Raw genomic sequence first — 20,166 nt, 5'->3', positions numbered from 1 at the left:
GTCTTAAATCCATAATTTTTACCTCTGCTACAGAGGTAGGAGATGGTTTTTAGAAGAAGAAAATAGGATAGTGTAGACAAGAAATCTCCAGGACTAGGAATAATAATTTCCATGCCTGGCTGAGTTGTCACACTTCAAAAGGCTGCCAAGCAGCCCTGATATGTTATGGAAATACAGGTCTTCCTGTGGGTGAGGGAAGAGGCCCAGAGAAAAGGACCATGACTTGGCTCACTATGGGGCCAAGGGCGCTGCTGGCCCAGGGAGGAGTAGCAGGGAAGCAAAGGCCCTCTTACATGAAACAAGCTCCACAGCAGGGACTACGGCAGGACCTATGGCACTGGCACCATTAACTACCATGGAAACAACCAGGGATTTTGAACAGCTACCTGACCCTAGGGCCCCAAATGCCAAACCACGCTCCTTTCTGGACTCCCCAGTGGAACCTGGCTATCTACCCCTCCACTCCCATCCCGGTAATTTCCCAAGGGTATCTCAGAGAAAGAACAGAATGAACAAGGCAGTGAGGGGCTGGACAGCACTAGGCACAGAAACCCCAACCTATTCTTCTCACAGCTCTGGTCCTGGGCAGCTGCTCCAGGGGCTTCAGAGAATCTCCTGGCTGCCTGCCTTTTCTAGACAGGACTACTTTGGGGCACCTTATAGGCTTGAACTGCAAGGTCATCACCGGTTGGCTTCTTCCTTCTACCAGCCTAAGCTGGCACTCACTTGGGAGGTTTGCATGGTGCCTACAATCATCCCAGTGTTACTGAGGCCTGTTTCCAGGTGCTCTGCCATGAACCGGAGGAGGTACACCCAGATTCCCAGTGGGGCCCTGATGGTTCAACTCACCAACTGGACTCACGGAGGGACTGAGCAGCCCCCTAGCATATTCCTGTGAAGCCCTGTAGATCCTGGGGTGAAAGATATCCACAGACAGGTGGTATTTATAGGTAGACATGAAGGGGGCTCATGAACTGAGGGGAACAGGGTCTTCAGACTAAATGGAGTGGGACAGAAGCAGTGCCTACTTGGTGGGTAGAGACAAACAGCATTTTCAGAGTACTGGAAACCCACCTACATGCCAGTAACCTTTAAGGCATCCACTGAGCAAAGCCACCTGTGACTGGTATCTGCACTAAGCAGATACCTTATGCTGCAAGTTACAAGGGTAGGAAGAAAGGATACTGAACACCCTGTTATTTACCGTCAGTGCATGCCACACTGACAGGGGCTAGCCTCTGCACTCATGAACCTGACGTAGATACCCATGTTCTGCCCTCATCTCTGCTCTCTGCTGTTCCTCTCCCATGGCACATGCAAACGTGAAATGCTGGCTATCTGCAGAATGTGTCCTACCCAGCAGAAGCAAGCCCCAGCCCCAAGATCAGGACACACACAGGGGCATACTCCTAACAGACCATTCAGGGTAGGCTTTGGTCAGGTAAGCTCTAGGGGGAGGAAAGGATGTTCACTTGAACATGACCATCCTGTGGGAGCAAGGCAGACAGTCCCCTTATAACCCTCCCCACCCTCCCACCAGGGAGTAGCTTAGAGGTGCCATCTGCTTCAGAAGATATGCACCTCCCCACCCCCAGCCCCCAGCTGTGGAGTTGCTTCTTTTCCAACAGTTTGAAATAAGTAAGCCTCAAAGGTTCTCCTTTGAGAGGTTGTAGTAATTAAGGTAGTATATGCCAAACCAAGAGAACAGCTGCCTCCTGCACAGAAATGGTAAGGTGGAAATTACCAGCTACCCAGCTCTGAGACAGATGGGGCTACCTATCAACAAAGCCTGAGTCTCCCAGGCCCTCTTTTTTTTTTTTTTTTAAGATTTTTATTTATTGATGAGAGACACACACAGAGAGAAGCAGGCTCCATGCAGGGAGCCCAATGTGGGACTCGATCCCGGGACTCCAGGATCACACCCTGAGCCAAAGGCAGATGCTCAATCGCTGAGCCACAGAGGTGTCCCTCCCTGGCCCTCTTTGAGGGACAAGGCACAGAGGAAGATCTGTCTTATCCTCAACCCCTTCAACGTATCCAAGATTAGGAGGAGCCCCAAACCCTCTCTCTATCTACATCCCTGACTTTTCCACCCTGGTTCCTCAATCCAGGGATCTCAGTCCATGCTGCTTGCTGCCAGCTCATGGGAGGGTCGGGCTGCAGGTACTCACCTGCCTGTTGATCGTCCTGCCTTGCTTTCAAGCCATTTGGCCAAGGATTCTGATATTCTTATTTTGGATCACATGTGTTCCTTGGTTTCACATTTAATGGAGGCCAAAAACATCTTACAAAAGGTAAACATCAAAACTTCCGACCACGCAAGCTGAGACATGCCCCGTTCCTGGGAAAGTCTGGCCACCAGTCTCATAAAAGGTACTCTCTGTTATCATCTGCTCCCAGAACCAAGCAAGACCAGAGAGTGGCTACCCCTTACTCCTGATAGCACCAGAGGCAAAGACGTACTTGTTAAGCCAATATTGGAAAACCTACAAGAAAACACTTGAAACATCAACATCTTGACTTTCTTTGCTATGCCATCTCATCCTCCGTAATTCAACTCCAGTTAACATGTACTAACATGGCTCCTCAAATACAGAAAACACAAGCACTAGAAAGAAAATGTAGTTTTGATTACACTCAACTCCACTCTGATATATAAACATTCATAAAAGAACTGTACTTGTTTATTTAAGACCTTTAAATGTATAGGTACTTCCTTCTTCAGGTAGGAAAAAATACTTTTTCTCAATTACAACAAAAGCTAACGAATATCTTCCTTTTTTATTAGGCACTATTCTTTTAAGATTTTATTTATTTACTCATGAGAGACACACAGAGAGAGGCAGAGACAGACTTAGGCAGGGGGAGAAGAAGGCTCCCTGTGAGGAATCTAATGCATGACTTGATCCCAGGACTCCGGGATCATGACTAGTGCCAAAGGCAGATGCTCAACCACTGAGCCATATTAGGAGGGACTGAGCAGTCCCTGGCAGACTTCCGTGAAGCCCTATACATCCTGGGGTGAAAGATCAACCAGTGTCCCATATTAGGCACTATTCTAAGCACCATACATGAACTCACTAAATTCTCATAACCATTCCTTATGTGAGTTACATACTACTAATGCTTCCATTTTACAGATGGGGAAAAGAGAGGCACAGGGCAGTTATGTAACTTATCTCAGGTTACATAGCTGCCAGGATGTAAATGCAAACATGTGGCTCCGGATCCATGCTCTTAACCACTGAGCTACATACTGCTCCACAAGCTGACCACAACTCTAAAGATCTGTTTCCTCACATGACTAAATGTGAGCCCATCGTTGGCTCAACAGCACTGAGCTCTAACATACAGAGAAGGGGGGACGCCTGGGTGGTTCAGCGGTTTAGTGACTGCCTTCGGCTGAGGGCGTAATCCCAGGGTCCTGGGATCGAGTCCTGCATCAGGCTCCCTGAATGGAGCCTGCTTCTTCCTCTGCCTGTGTCTCTGCCTCTCTCTCTCTCTCTGTCATGAATGAATAAATAAAATCTTTATAAAAAATAAAAAATAAAGCCACACTTGGGGAATGGCAGAGCTGTGAGAAGAGGAAAGGGACAGTATGAGGATTACTCTGAAGAGTGCCACCTGGGCACTAGGGTGAACAGTAACTCAGTGGACACAAGGAAAGCAAGAGGATCTGGGTTTTACAGGAAGATAAACTTAGTTTGGGGCAAGCAGGTTCACTGTGTGCTGGACCTTAAATAAAGTACTAAGGTTTCTGGAGGTATGACCTCCTCAAAGATAGAGTGAGACAAAAAAGTGAGTTGTATAACTGCCTGGATGGCTCACTGGCTACTTTTCAACTAGACCTGCAGGCCTTGGAAAGCACAATCAACTATTCACAGGCCACAGTCTTTGGGTCCTTCAAAGAGAGAGAGAACTGCCTCAACTGCCTCCACACCTACTTCACTCAGCTGCTGTAATCAGGAACAAGATGCAAAGCAACCGGAGAAACAAGTAGCCCAGGGTAGAGAAGAAAGGGAGGGAGGGATGGAGGGAGTGAGGGAGGGAGACTGTGTGTGTGAGAGAGAGACAGAGAGAGAGAGGTTATTTCCTACCGTCAAGAATCACTTACTTCAGACAGAGAGGAGTGGAGGCTCTCTGTCTCAGGCAAGTCCATCATCTGTTATTTGTTTCACTCAATCAGATCAGGAACCATAAGAAAAGTGGCTTCAGTTCTACACTTGGACCTTTCCTTCTTCATAAGCTTCTCTTCTGAGGACTCATGAAAGGCAGGATTAAGAGCCAAAGGCCAAAAAAAAAAAAAAAAAAAAAAAAGAGCCAAAGGCCAGGTACTTCTTAACAGCAGCACCACCTGGGTAGGCCAAGGCTGGACTAAGTTACCTTCTTCTTAGACCAACTCAGACAGGGGCTGCACTGCTTGACTTGCACTCTGATACTTGCTCTGAGTGACAGTGAGATTTGGCATCTAAAATGGCTATCCTCAGGCCATTTTATTAATAAAAGAATTCTTGAAACAAATTATCAGGAAAATCCTGAAGGCACAACACTAGTGGTTTGCAGTCTGTCCATCCCCTACTCTGAAGACACCAAGCCAGATGAATTATTTCCCACGGGGCCCAATTCTGCTCTCTTCTCCCCATGTCTCTAGTCTAAGATACCACCGTGTTCTTCTGGGCCACCCTGACAGTCTCCTAACTGGCCTCCCTCCACCTATTCCTGCCCTTACCCCTACAAACCGGGCATATCACATCTTTGCTTAAATTGCTCAGGGGCTCCCTGTACCACCTGTTTCCCTGACCCAGCACCAACCATTAGGCCCACAGCTGCTTAAACCCTTTAATCTTAAACCCTTAGCCCTTAGGGACAAGGTTCCAGGTGACGTTATTTTCAAAATTTCTTATGCCTTTTGGTAACAAATTCGTAAAATATCCTGAATATATAAATGAGTGAGAAAAAAATGTATAGAAAACTCTATGGTAGATCGAGAACAAAATCTGTACCTATCTATTTCATAAAATCTGATGTTCTGGAGTATAAATCAGCATTACACAAGTTTTTTTTAAAGGCAGACCATGGAAAAAATAAAAAAATAAAAAAAATAAAGGCAGACCATGGGACACCTGAGTGGCTCGGTGGTTGAGCATCTGCCTTTGGCCCAGGGAGTGATCCTGGGGTCCTGAGATCAAGTCCCACATTGAGCTCCCCTGAGGGAGCCTACTTCTCCCTCTGCCTGTGTCTTTCCTTTCTCTGTGTGTCATAAATAAATAAATAAATAAATAAATAAATAAATAAATAAAAATAACTTTAAAAATACCAAAAATAAAAGGCAGACCACTTCATATTCCTGATCATGATGGAATAAGGTCAGGCTCGGCCAATTAAACAAATAAATAATGTTCAATCATGTGAAAATTACAAGGCACTCTACAGTCTTGAATATAACCTGGGTCAGGAAGAAAACAGAGAGGATCCCTAGGTGGCTCAGCGGTTTAGCACCTGCCTTCGGCCAAGGGCGTGATCCTGGAGCCCCACGATCAAGTCCTGCATGGAGCCTGCCTCTCCCTTTGCCTCTCTCTCTGCCCCTCTCTCTCTCATGAGTGAATAAATATTTTTTAAAAAAAAAGGAAGAAAATCAAGAATAAGGGATATAATAAATACCCTAAAATGAAAAGCTCAACTCAAACAGCATAACAGGGGTGCCTGGGTGGCTCAGTTAAGCATTGGCCTTTGGCTTAGGCCATGATCCCAGGGTCCTGGGATCAAGACCCATGTCAGGCTCTCTGCTCGGGAATCTGCTTCTCCCTCTCCCTCTCCCTCTGCCTACTGCTCCCCCTGCTTATGCTCTCTTTCTGTCAAATAAATAAATAATCTAAAAAACAAAAAAAAAACAGCATATCAAAAGTTCTAAGTAGAGGCAGCACATGAGTGGTGGATCTGACTCTTAGTTTTGGCTCAGGTCATGATCTCAAAGTCATGAGTTTGAACCCCAAATCAGGCTCCATGCTAAGCAGGGAGTCTCCTTAAGACTCTTCCTCCCTATGCCCCTCATCCTCCTGCTCATGTGCACATGTGTGCACTCCCACTCTTTCTCTCTTAAATAAACAAATTAATTTTAAAAAAAATTGTGAGGGGTGCCTGGGTGGCTCAGTTGGTTAAACAACTGCCTTCAGCACAGGTCATAATCCCAGGGTCCTGGGATGAAGCCATATAGGCTCCCTGCTCAGTGCAGAGTCTGCTTCTCCCTCTCCCTCTGCCCCTCCCCCCACTCATGTTCTCTCTTATTCTCTCTCTCTCTGAAATAAAATCTTTTTTAAAAATTTGTAATAAGTAAAGTAGTACTTAGAAAAAAATATCTGGGGGTACTTGGGTGGCTCAGCGGTTTCGCGGCTGCCTTCGGCCCAGCGTGTGATCCTGGAGTCCCGGGATCGAGTCCCCATGTCGGGCTCCCTGCATGGAGCCTGCTTCTCCCTCTGCTTGTGTCTCTGCCTCTCTCACTCTGTCTCTCATGAATGAATGAATAAAATCTTTATTTAAAAAAAAAAAGAAAAAATATCTAACAATGAACACTTATCTTTATTAGCAAGAAAATTAAAATACAAGACGCCTGGATGGCTCAGCAGTTGAGCGTCCGTCTTCAGCCCTGGGCATGATTCTGGCATCCAGGATCAAGTCCCACATCAGGCTCCTTGTGGGAAGCCTGCTTCTCCCTCTGCCTATGTCTCTGTCTTTCTCTGTGTGTGTCTCTCATGAATAAATAAAAATCTTAAAAATAATAATAATAAAATAAAATTCATATGGAATTGCAAGGGAACCAAAAAAGCCAGAACATACCTGAAAAAGAAAAAAAATTAAAGGATTTATCCTTCTCAATTTCAAAACTTTCTACAAAGCAACCATAATCAAGAGAGTATGGTACAGGCTCAAGGACAAATATATAGATCAGTGGAATAGAATTGAGAATCCAGAAAAAAAAAATCCATGCATCTCCAGCTCAACTGATTTTCAACAAAGATACCAAGATGATTCAGTAAGGAAAGAATAGTCTTTTCAACAACTGATGCTAAGACAATTGGATAGCCACATGCAAATGAATGAAGCTGGATCCTTACCTCACAGCATAAACAAAAACTAAATGGATCAAAGCCTTATATAAAAGGTGTTATCACATGACCCAGCAATTCTATTCCCAGGTACACAATCAAATGAAACATATGTCCATAAGAAAACTTGTACATAAGTGTTTATAGCATAAATCATAACAGCCAAAAAGTAGACACCGTCCAAATATTCATCAAAAAATTCCAAATATTCATCAACAGACATATGGATAAGCAAAATGTGATATATCCATATAATAGAATATTATTTGGCCGTAAGAAGGAATAAAATTAGATGAACCTTGAGAACATTATGCTAAGTGAAAGAAGCCAGTCACAAAAGGCCACCTGTTATATGACTCCATTGATATGAAATCAATGGAAGTCTAGAAAAGGAAAAACCATGGAGACAGAAAGTAGATTAGTGGTTTTCAGAGGCTACAGGAAAGGAGAATAAAGGAATGACTGCTAATGGGTATCGAGTTTCTCTTTAGGGTGATGAAAATGTTCTGGAATTAGAGGCTATGGTAGCACAAATTTGTGACTACACTAAAACCACTGAAATGCACACTTTAAATTGGTGAATGTTATGGTATATTTATTAGATCTCAATAAAAAAAAAAAAAGGAATAAATAATAGTTTGGTAACAGTAATCTTTTAAAAAAAAAATTAACAAAATGGAGCACCTGGATGGCTCGCTCAGTGGTTGAGCATCTGTCTTCGGCTCAGGTCGTGATCCTGGGGTCCTGGATAGCGTCCTGCATTAGGCTCCCCACAGGGAGCCTGCTTCTCCCTCTGCTTGTGTCTCTGCCTCTCTCTGTGTCTCTCATGAATAAATAAATAAAATCTTTTTTAAAAACTAACAAAAGGGATTAAATTAGTTTAAAAGATCAATCATGAAGATTTTTTTAGGTTGCGTTTTGTTGTTGTTTTTTTTATTTTATTTATTGGGGCACCTGAGTGTCTCACTCAGGTCATGATCTCAGGGTCGTGGGATTGAGCCCTGCATCCAGCTCACTGCTCAGCAGAGAGTCTGCTTAAGATTCTCTCCTGCTAGGGCAGCCCGGGTGGCTCAGTGGTTTAGCACCACCTTTGACTCAGGGCATGATCCTGGAGACCCGGGACTGAGTCCCACGTCGGGCTCCCCGGGTGGAGCCTGCTTCTCCCTCTGCCTGTGTCTCTGCCTCTCTCTCTCTCTCTCTCTCTCTGTGTGTGTGTGTCTTTCATTTCTCCAACTCCCTCTCCCTGTGTCCCTCGCCCTGCATGTACTTTCTCTCTCTCAAATAAATATATCTTTTTAAAGTTTTATTTATTTAAGTAATCTCTATATCCCACATAAGGCTTGAACTCACAACCCTGAGATCAAGAGTCATGTGCTCTACACTGAGCCAACCAGGAGCCTCTTTGTTAGGTTTTGATAATATTCATCATAGCCATTTTCCTATAAAGAGAATCAGGTGGCCAAAGCAGAATATATTGAAAGTGATGCCATAAGAAAGAACTTACTTGAACAAGCTAACAAGAGAGGAAGGGAGTCTTCAAAATGTCCTTGCCAAAAGACCAATTGGCTCTGATGGATTTGTTGATAAATTTTTCTAAACTTACAAATCAAAAGTAATCTACATATACAGCCATGAAATTAAGGACCCCTCCCAATGACCTAGTAGGATTCTTCTCAACTAAGCAAGATATACTGAGTTATCACAAAATACACCCATAAGGCGCTTATAAATATAACTGTTCACTTCTGATTAAATGCTTCCAAGTAAGTATTTCAAAATAAGGAAAAGGAGTCCCTTTTTAAGCCATTATCTAGCACCTCCTGAAGTTCCATCACATGCCTAAACTCATAATTCTCACTGCCCAGGCAGCCCAGCTTAGCCTCTACCCCTCTGGAAGGCCTCCTCTACACTAGTTCACTTGAACTAGTTACTTCTTAGCAAACCTGCTAGCATTTTGCCTATGCTTAAGACACTCCTTTAGCCCCCACTGCTTAAATAAAGAAGTTTAGGCCCCTTGACATGGAATATAAGACTTTCTTCAACCGGGTCATCCTGACTGTTCCCAGGAAGCCATCCCATCACACTAGGCAACTTATAGATCTACCCATAGGCCTTACCACCACCCAGACCCACCTAGCAAACTCCTATATGTTTCTCAACACGAGGCTGATCACCCCTGTAAAGCCACACTAACCTCTCCAACCACCTCCATCAAACACACCAGTATCTATCAAAAAGATACATCAACGCTAAACATCTCATCTGAATTTAACACTAAAGTCTCAAATTCTAGACCCAGCCTAGGCCACCATCATCACCTCCCACCAACCATATATCCAAACAGAGCTTTCATTACAACCAAAGGTCTCTTGGAAATCAAAAGCAACTGGTAGAAAGGCTGCCATCATCCTCCATCTCATGTCCCCACTGGAATACATCCTAGGAATTTCAGGTCCAACTCTTTATGAATGGTGATAATTTCAGTTTTGGAGAATGTATGCTCATTAACCCCCAAACACATACCAAAAAAAGCAATCCCAGAAAATGGAAAGTGTCAAAGGGGATTGTGATCTTCCAAATCCAGCAGGATGAACAGCAGCAGGACACTTATTCCTAAGAGGAATGTCTCCCCTCTATCCCTACATCTGTCCTGTGCTAGGTCTTCCCACCCATTCAACCAGCCCTATATCCTGGGAAAGCCAGAGGCATCCATCCTTCCTAGGAAGAACCCCTATCTAGCTGCATTCTGATTCCTACTTACTACCTTAAGGACTAATCAGGGAGATTAACAGATACGGCAGGAAGGAAAGCCCTCAGAGCTGGCAGGCAGAATGAAATGAAAATAGGTACAACATCCACAGAGGCCCCTTTCTCCTGCCAAACAAGAGATGTGCCACTGAGGATGTTAAAAAAGGTGCCAACTCTCCTGATATGTTAATGTAGGGACTCTCACCTCATCCACTATGTCCAGGTCCCTTCTCCCTACAGGCCCACATCTTGCGCCTAGGTGCAGTCTGATTGCACAAGGGCCCCAGATGGACTTCTCTACAATGTTACATTCACAACATCAAAACACATGACCAGCAGCTGGCTTCCAACTGGCCCAGAGAGGGTCAAAAAGCCCATCTTATGAACAATGCAAACAAACCAGGCCAGCTCCACAGGGCTCTATCTTGAAGAAATTCAAGTTTGCCTAGGTAGACCTTGAACCTCCCCCTCCTACCTCATCTACTCTACTCCATGGATCTTGAACCAAATGAGCCATGCAAAAAATAGTTCTTACTCAAGAAGGATGAGCATGTGGAATTTAGAATACCAAGCCTAGCACATAGTAAAATGCTATATTCCCAATCCACCTGAAAGACATGTGAGGACTCCTTGCACAACAGCACTTGTTTTTGTTTAATTCTATTCATACTTTTTTTTTTTTTTTAGGATGAATCTAGGGCATCTGGGTGGCTCAGTGGTTAAGCATTTGCCTTCAGCTCAGATGGTGATGCTGGGGCCCAAGGATTGAGTCCCGCATCGGCTCCGTGCAGGGAGCCTGCTTCTCCCTCTGCCTATGTCTCTGCCTCCCTATGTGTCTCTCATGAATAAATAAATTTAAGATGTATCTATTTTTTCATGAGAGACAGAAAGAGAGAGAGAGAGGCAGAGACACAGGCAGAGAGAGAAGAAGGCTCCCCATAGGGAGCCTGTTGCGGGCCTTGATCCCAGATCCCAAATCCCAGGATCAAGCCCTGAGCTGAAGGCAGACACTCAACTGCTGAGCCACCCAGGTATCCCCTATTCATACTTTTAAAACAGACTAATATATTCACAAGAGAGAAAATGTGAAAGTTCTGAAAGTGAAAAATCTTTCTAGTCCTATCCCTAGCCACCCTGTCCCTTCCCAAGAGATAACCGATATTATAAGTTTTTCCGAAGCTTTCCAAAGATATTCAATGCATGTACAAGCAAGTACAGATACATTCATTTTGCCTTTTTTATTTTTGCACATTTGGTAGCATATTATACACTGTTCTATGGCTTATATTTTCCACTTAACAATATATTCTAGACATGACTCCAAATCAGTACCTAAACAACCTCCTCATTCTCTTCATAGCTGCATAGTATTCTTTTCTGTGGATTAACAAAAATTCATTTAACCAATGTTCAGGGTTGCTTAAAGTGACATCTAATAACATTATAATAGTTACTTCCATATAATACGCTTCTTTTATCTGCCATGAAGGCAGTGCAAAAGTTCAAAGAGCACATTTGGAGTAAGAAAAAGATTAAGAGGCATCTGGATGGCTCAGTTGGTTAAGTGGCCAACTTTTGATTTCGGCTCAGGTCATGATCTCAGTTTTGAAATCAAGCCCAGTGTTGGACTCTCCACTGAATGCAGAGTCTCCTTATCCCTCTCTTCCTCCCCCTCATTCTCTTTTCCCTGCTTAAGGGCATGAACTCTCTCTCTTTCTCTCTAGTAAATAAATAAATAATCTTTAAAAATTACACAGCTGCGGGGATCCCTGGCTGGCTCAGCGGTTTAGAGCCTGCCTTTGGCCCAGGGCGCGATCTTGGGGTCCTGGGATCGAGTCCCGTGTCGGGCTCTCGGCGTGGGGCCTGCTTCTCCCTCCTCCTGTGTCTCTGCCTCTCTCTCTCTCTCTTCTTCAGTTTCAGAAGAAAGTTTCCTGAAATCACTGCCCATACCATCCCACCCATGGCCAAGTTTTATGATCTTCCACCTTATGACCCGGCTTTGGGTAAGGCAGGCAGCAAAGTTCACTCTATCCTCTTGGCTGCTACCATGATTCTCATCATAGAATGGATCAGGAGAGCAGAACAAATATTCTCTTAACCAGTGACTCACCAGGAAGTCTGTTCATGTTGACGCCTTGAGCTGACAGTCCTATTCCCATGTACCTTCAAAAAAATCACACACACAAAATTTTTGGTTAGCAAATGGTTATGTGCCTCCCTTCTAAAATATTTCTTGGTAAAAGAAAAACGGAAAAGCAACAAATACAGAGACTTTTTTTTTTTTAAAGATTCCACTTATTTATTCATAAGAGAGACAGAGAGAAAGAGAGGCAGAGACACAGGCAGAGGGAGAAGCAGGCTCCATGAAGGGAGCCCGACATGGGACTCGATCCTGGCACCCTGGGATCACACCCTGAGCTGAAGGCAGACACCCAACCCCTGAGCCACCCAGGTGTCCCGAATATAGAGACTCTTAATACACTAAGTGGTTCTTACAGAAGCTTCACATCTTTATTTTCTTTTTATTTTTTTTTAAGATTTTATTTATTCATGAGAGACACAAAGGGGCGGGGGCAGAGACACAGGCAAAGGGAGAAGCAGACTCCATGCAGGGAGCCCGAGTGGGACTCAATCCTGGGCCTCTGGGATCAGGCCCTGGACTGAAGGCGGCGCTAAACCGCTGAGCCACCCGGGCTACCCCCACATTTTCATTTGCTAAGGAAAATCATCCCAATGTCTTAAGTAGCTGGAGAAACAAGAGGTAGTTTGTGTGTTTATAAGTAGGAACCATTGGTTTCAGTTTCAGAAGAAAGTTTCCTGAAATCACTGTTTCCAGACCCTTGGTTTTTGGCTCCAGCTAAGGCAGTGGAATCTACCCTCAAGAAGTAACTAAAGTAAGCAGATGAATCCTAGGTAGTGCTTGGCAGAGTGATGCAAGATCAATCCAACAAGGACAAGCCACTCTTCAGCAAGGACCAAGACACAGAAAAAGTATAGCTAGGCTGGCTCTGTAGAAGACGGTAAAGACCCCTCACACAGGGCTTGTTATCTGGGTATCTCCAAACTCATTACCTTTGCCCCATACATTCACCACTGGCCCCCTGATCATCCAATGTTGGGGGGTGGCTGTCTTTAAGCCCCTGAGACACCGCCCCAGCCCCACTCTTCCCACCTAAGTACCTAAACAACTAAGCCAACCACAGCAAGGTGGGGCCCATGCTGCACAACTCTGTCAAAGATATCTCGGTGGCATTCATGAGTAGGCAGGCCAGAAAAGGAAATGAACACAGTTTTTCAGTCTGTTGGTAGTATGCAAGGAAATAGTGAGGTATTTCCCCAAGAACTGAAATAATTACCTTCTAAGAATACAATAGTAGAAACCCACACATGATGCCTTATATTAACCATGTATGAGTGCCAACAGGTAGTTGAGAAGCTCAGACTACTAAAAACACCAACCAAGAGGGCTGAGATATAACTATGGTTGCATAACAATGTAAATGTACTTAAGGCCACTGAACTTACACTTAAAGATGGTTAAAATAGTCGATTTTATATTATGTATACTTTACCACACACACAAAAATGTTTTTTTTTTTTTAATTTTTTTTTAAATTTAATTATGATAGTCACAGAGAGAGAGAGAGAGGCAGAGACATAGGCAGAAGGAGAAGCAGGCTCCATGCACCGGGAGCCCGATGTGGGATTCGATCCTGGGTCTCCAGGATCGCGCCCTGGGCCAAAGGCAGGCGCCAAACCGCTGCGCCACCCAGGGATCCCCCACAAAAATGTTTTTTAAAGCAATTACATAGAGTTGCCTTATTTTGACCATTTCAAGTAGCTGCACATTTACATTCCAATTATTCCCTATCGTAAATAATTCTGCAAGGAACACTTCCACATACATTTCTCCGTCTGGGATTATGTCTTTCTTTCCCAACATGTACCATGCACCTATGTACCTGTTTCCTAACACTACCTGAGTTCCCACAACATGGTGCTCCTGTCTCTCCAAGTCCTTCATCTACAGTAAATGCCCCTTTGCCCTTCTCTGGCTGGCTATACCAGTGGGTTTGGGTGAGCAGACTCTATCATCCAAACAAAGGACCAGGCAGAGAAGGCAGGCTCTGACCTACACATCCTCTTCTGAAACCAGCTATCTCATCATGCTGGTGGGAACCAGGAAGACACTGACCAACCCATGACCCTGATAATCTGGCCTGCAGGAGTTAGGGGAAGAGGAGGAAAGGGAAAGGAACAGCACTTCAAAGAGGGACTTGCAAGGTTCAATGGACCCAGACTCTCCAAGTGCCTGCTACCTCCTGCCAAAAATGGACACTGAAGAACCATCAGGAGCAGAAGCAGTGTAAGCCTGCTGGCAGGATTCCCATTAGATTAAAACCTGTACTTTTTCCTGGAAAACCAACAGCCCAAATAATCAGCTTCCTTGCTTTACATGGTAGAAGCTGCCAAAAGCCAGTCTCCATTCTCTTAATGCCTCAGCTGATCAAGCAGCAAATGACCTCAACTGCCTTGAAGTCATCAATAAAATCATGTACCACATACCCAGGGGTTTCCCTGACTTAGATGTCAGCCCACTCATCTTGTCCTATCTGAAGGGGCCTGAGTCCCTGCCCAATACTACATGTGATCCCATCCCTGACATACAGGTTTCCTGACACTAAGATGAGGGTTTGTGTTTGGAGCACATGTTTCCTGGATAACTCTTAACCACTTAAAGCTAATGCAAATAGGGAAGGTTGAGCAGCTTGGCGACCAGCAACCGGAGTCTAATTCCACAAATTTCCATGGGAATGAGGAATTACTACGGCATATGCACTCAAACTTAAGTTGCTTAGGCTTCTGCACTGGGGAAATCTTTTCCACCTCCAGCAGCTAGCCCTCAACACCTTTCTATAAACTCTGCCCCAGAGATGGAATAGTGTTGACCAGTGGATGGTCTAGGAGCCTTTACATAAACCCTAGGGTCAACTCATGAATCCAAGTGGATGATCTAAGGGCAGAGCACCCAGAGGAAATCCAATGCCAACACATGGATGCATGTCACCTGCAGGTGTCAATGAGCAACCCCACAGGAACCTAAATTGCATATTCATACGAAGTTGGAGCTGAGTCGGTGTTCAAAACAAATGAGTCCCAACTCTTCAAACAATGGGTGACATTAAGTCTTTTGCAAAAGTATGATGTTCTAAAATTACAAAAAGACACAGCCTTCTACCTTTCAGCAAGTCTTCATGTACTTGAAAACTATTATCCAACCAGTCTGAGGTAAGCAAGGGCATAAAAGCTATAAGGACCTCATGAACAGGGCAGCCATGGTGGCTTAGCAGTTTAGCGCCGTCTTCCACCCAAGGTGTGATCCTGGAGACCTGGGATAGAGTCCCACGTCAGGCTCCCTGAATGGAGCCTGCGTCTCCCTCTGCCTGTTTCTCTCTCCCTCCCCCCATCCCTCCCTCCCTCCCTCTCTCTCTGTCTCTAATAAATAAATAAAAAATCTTAAAAAAAAAAAAAAGGACCTCATGAACATACTAAAAAACACTGAATTATATACTTTAAGTGGGTGAATTGTATGATATGTTAAGTTATATCTCAGTCATACTCAACAAACTAGTAATAAAAGGCAACTGTCTAGGGATGTCTGGGTGGCTCAGTGGTTGAGCACCTGCCTTCGGCCCAGGGCATGATCCTGGAGTCCTGGGATAGAGTCCCACACCAGGCTCCCTGCATGGAGCCGTCTTCTCTCTCTGCCTATGTCTCTGCCTTTCTCTCTGTGTCTCTCATGAATAAATAAAATCTTTTAGAAAAAAAGGCAACTGTCTTAATAATTAAGGCCGTATATGATAAGTCCACAGCTAACATCAAACCTAATGGTAAAAGACTGAAAAGTTTTTCCTAAGATCAGGAACAAGACAAATATGCCTGTTTGCCACCCTAACAGAGTATTAGATGTTCTAGCCAAAGCAATTAGACAAGAAAAAAGAAATAAAAGGCACCAGAACTGAAAAAGAATAAGTAAAACCATCTCTATCCACAGATGACATGATCCTGTATGTAGAAAACCCTAAAGATTCCACAGAAATGCTATTAGAATAAACAAATTCAGAAGTAGGATACAAAATCAACACACAAAGAGCAGTTGTTTTTCTATTACACAGTGAACAATTGAAAAAGGAAATTAAAACAATTTGATTTATAATAGCATTATAAAGTATAAAATACTGGGGTGTCTGGGTCGCTCAGTCTGTTAGATGTCCAGTTCTTGGTTTTGGCTCAAGTGATCTCAGGGTCATGAGCTCTAGTACTGCATCATACTCTGCGAACAAAGTTTGCTTGAGATTCTTTTTCCCTCTTCCCATCCTCCCACTTGCTCCCTCTCACACTAAAATAAATAAGTCTTGAAAAAAAAAAAAAGAATAAAATACTCAGGAATAAAAGTAGACTAAGGAGTTGAGCGTCCGCCTTTGGCTCAGGCCGTCTTGATCCCTGGTCTAGGGATCAGGTCCCACATTGAGTTCCCTGTGAGGAGCCTACTTCTCCCTCTGTGTCTCTGCCTCTCTCTATCTGTGTCTCATGAATAAAAAAAAATAAAAAAAAAAAAAAACTTAACCAAGGAGACAAAAGACTATACTACTAAAAACTACAAAATGTTGCTGAAAGAAACAGAAGAAGATACAAATAAATGGAAAGACATCTGTGTTCACAAATTGGAAGACTAATATTGTTAAGATCCCTAACTACCGAGTGTGAAACACAGATTTTTTTTTTTTAAAGATTTTATTTATTTATTCTTGAGAGACACACACTTAGAGAGAGAGAAGCAGAGACACAGGCAGAGGGAGAAGCAGGCTCCATGCAGGGGCCTGATGAGGGACTCGATCCCTGGACTCCAGGATCACGCCCTGGGCCAAAGGCAGGCGCTAAATATTTGAGCCACCCAGGGATCCCTCGAAACACAGATTTAATGCTATCCATATGGCATCTCAAGGAATAATAAATAGCCAAAACAATCTTTTTTTTTTTTTAATTTTTTTTTTTAATTTTTATTTATTTATGATAGTCACAGAGAGAGAGAGAGAGGCACAGAGACACAGGCAGAGGGAGAAGCAGGCTCCATGCACTGGGAGCCTGACGTGGGATTCGATCCCGGGTCTCCAGGATCGCGCCCTGGGCCAAAGGCAGGCGCCAAACCGCTGCGCCACCCAGGGATCCCTAGCCAAAACAATCTTGAAAAAAAAGAAAAAAGTTGGAGGACTCACACTTCCTGATTTCAAAACTTACCACAAATCTGTGATAATCAAAACAGTGTTGGTACTGGCATAGAGACATATAGACCATAGTAACAGAATAGAGAGCACAGAAATATACCCTCCCATATGTGGTAAACTGATTTCGACAAAAATGCTAAGATCATTCAATTGGAAAATGACAGTCTTATCAACAAATGGTGCTGGGACAACTGGATATCAAATGCAGAAGAATGAAGTTGGGCCCCTACTGTATGCAAAATTAACTTAATACAGATCAAATAAACAAAGACCTAAAACTAAAACTCTCTGAAGAAAACAGAGGAGAAAAGGTTTACATTGGAAACAGCAATGATTTTTTTGGATATTACACCCAAAACACAGGCAACAAAAGAAAAAAAGTAAACTACATCAAAATCGTAAACTTTGGGGATCTCTGGGTGGCTCAGTGGTTTAGCACCTGCTTTCGCCCCAGGGCGTAATCCTGGAGTCCCGGGATCAAGTCCCGCATCGGGCTCCCTGCATGGAGCCTGCTTCTCTCTCAGACTGTGTCTCTGCCAGTCTCTCTCTCTCTCTGTCATGAATGAATAAATAAAATCTTAAAAAAAAAAAAAAAAAAACGTAAACTTTTGTGTCTAAAAGGACACCATCGACACCGTGAAAAGCAACCCACAGGACAGGAGAAAATATCTGCAAATAGTATGTGATAAGGGTTGGTGTTTTTAAAGATTTTATTTGTTTATTTGAGAGAGTGAGTGAGCAAAACAGAGAGGGAACAAGTGGAGGGAAGGAAAGAGGAAGAAGCAGACTCTCTGTGGAGCAGGGAGCCTGCCACAGGGCTCGATCCTAGGACCCTGGGATCATGTTCTGAGCCAAAGGCAGACAGTTAACTGACTGAGCCACCCAGGCACTCCTGATTAAGGGTTCAATATCCAAGATATTTAAAGAACTCCTACAACTCAACAAAAAACAAAAAACATAACAAAACAGAAAATCTATTAAAAACAGGCAAGCGGGACACCCGAGTGGCTCAGTGGTTGAGTGTCTGCCTTTGGCTCAGGGCCTGATCCCGGAATTCTGGGATCGAGTCCCATACTGGGCTTTCCGCATAGAGCCTGCTTCTCCCTCTGCCTGTGTCTCTGCCTCTCTCTCTCTGAATAAATAAATAAAATCTTAAAACAAACAAACAAACAAAAACAGGCAAGCACTTGAGTAGTTATAGAGACAAATGGCTAATAAGCACATGAAAAGATGTACAGCCTAACTAATCACTAGAGAAATGTAGATCAAAACCACAATGTGAGGGATCCCTGGGTGGCACAGCAGTTTGGCGCCTGCCTTTGGCCCAGGGCACGATCCTGGAGACCCGGGATCGAATCCCACATTGGGCTCCCGGTGCATGGAGCCTGCTTTTCCTTCTGCCTGTGTCTCTGCCTCTCTCTCTCTCTGTGTGACTATCATAAATAATAAATAAATAAATAAATAAATAAATAAATAAATAAATAAATAAATAAATAAAACAAACCACAATGTGGGACCCCTGGGTGACTCAGCAATTGAGCCTCAGCCCTGGGCTCAGGGCATGATCTCCAGCTCTAGGGATCAAGTCCCACATCGGTTTCCCTGTGAGGAGCCTGCTTCTCCCTCTCCCTGCCACTCCTCCTGCTTGTTCTCTTTCTCTCTCAAATAAATAAAATCTTTAAAATTAAAAAAAAAAAAAAACTACTAAAAAAATCACACTATGTTTTTAAAAAGCTTGATTTTTAACAGAATTTCACTTCTGGGTATATACTCAAAAGAACTGAAAACAGGGACTTGAATAATTATTTGTACATCCATATTCATACTAGCATTATGCACAACAGTCAAAAGGTGAAAGTAAACCAATCCAAGTATCTATCGCTGAATGGATGAATGGATAAACAGAATGTAACATCTGTACACATTATAATATTCAGCCTTAAAAAGGAAAAAATTCTGGGGTGCCTGGCTGGCTCAGTCGGAACATGCAACTCTTGGGGTTGTAAATTCGAGCCCCATGTGGGTATAGAGATTACTTAAATAAATATAACTTTAAGAAAGGAAGGAAATTCTGATATTATACTACAACATGGATAAACCTGAAAACATTGGGACACCTGAGTGGCTCAGTGGTTGAGCACCTGCCTTTAGCTCAGGTCATGATCCAGGGCCCCTGGATGAGTCCCACATTGGACTCCTCGCAGGAAGTCTGCTTCTCTCTCTATGTCTGCTTTTCTCTGTGTCTCTCATGAATAAAGAAATAAAATGTTTTTTTAAAAGAAGAAACCTGAAGACATCATACTAAGTGAAATTAGTCAGTCACAAAAAGACAACTGCAGGGAGCACCAGGGTGGCTCAAGTTGTTGTCTGACTTCGACTAAGGTCAGGACCTCAAGGTCCTGGCATCAAGCCCAGTGTCAGGCTCCCTGCACATAGGAGACTGTTTGCCCCTCCCCCTTGCTCATGCTCAGCATGTGCACTCACTCTCTTACGCTCTCAAAAAAAAAAAAAGAAAAAAAGGACAGATTTTGTTTGATTCCACTTATAAAAAGGTATTTAGGGTAGTCAAATTGATAAAGACAAAATAGAACGGTAGTTACCAGGGCCTAGGGGGAGAATCAGGAGTTACTGTTTAATGGGGACAGATTTTCAATTTGGGAGATGAAAAAAGTTATGGAGATGGATGGTGGTGATAGTTGCACAACAATGTGAATGTACTTAATGCCACTCAACTGTACATTTAAGAATATTAAAATGGTAAATTTTATGTTGTGTATGTTTTATAATAAATAAATGAATACATATCAATGCAACTGCCCCTTGTCCCAAAAAAGGTTCAAGTTCACTATCATCAGCTGTAACATTTGTTATTACAGAAAATCTTTTCCTCTATTCAAGCTTGGGGATTTAGGATTCAGGGAGACAATACCTTCACATGTTCATTCTTTCAGAAATGTCATCTCTGGCCAACATCCAGCATGTGGATATGTGTTTACTCAGTTCTGATATCCCCTAAATACCAATAACCC

The 20,166-nt window shown here is 43.5% G+C and overlaps 1 protein-coding gene across 1 annotated transcript in view; it reads right to left on the bottom strand.

Annotated features, from left to right (window-relative positions):
- RANBP10 (RAN binding protein 10) overlaps positions 1–20,166 on the bottom strand; it is a 71,940-nt gene that overhangs the window by 33,041 nt on the left and 18,733 nt on the right. Inside the window, exon 3 of the mRNA XM_026011519.2 lies at positions 11,962–12,014. Coding sequence (XP_025867304.1) covers positions 11,962–12,014 — 53 coding nt within the window. The remainder of the gene's footprint in view (positions 1–11,961; positions 12,015–20,166) is intronic.

This window comes from Vulpes vulpes, chromosome 12 (genome assembly GCF_048418805.1).
Source record: "Vulpes vulpes isolate BD-2025 chromosome 12, VulVul3, whole genome shotgun sequence".
NCBI lineage: Eukaryota > Metazoa > Chordata > Mammalia > Carnivora > Canidae > Vulpes > Vulpes vulpes.
The sequence above is the reverse complement of the archived record's forward strand: the minus strand, read 5'-3'. Positions and strand labels throughout refer to the sequence as shown.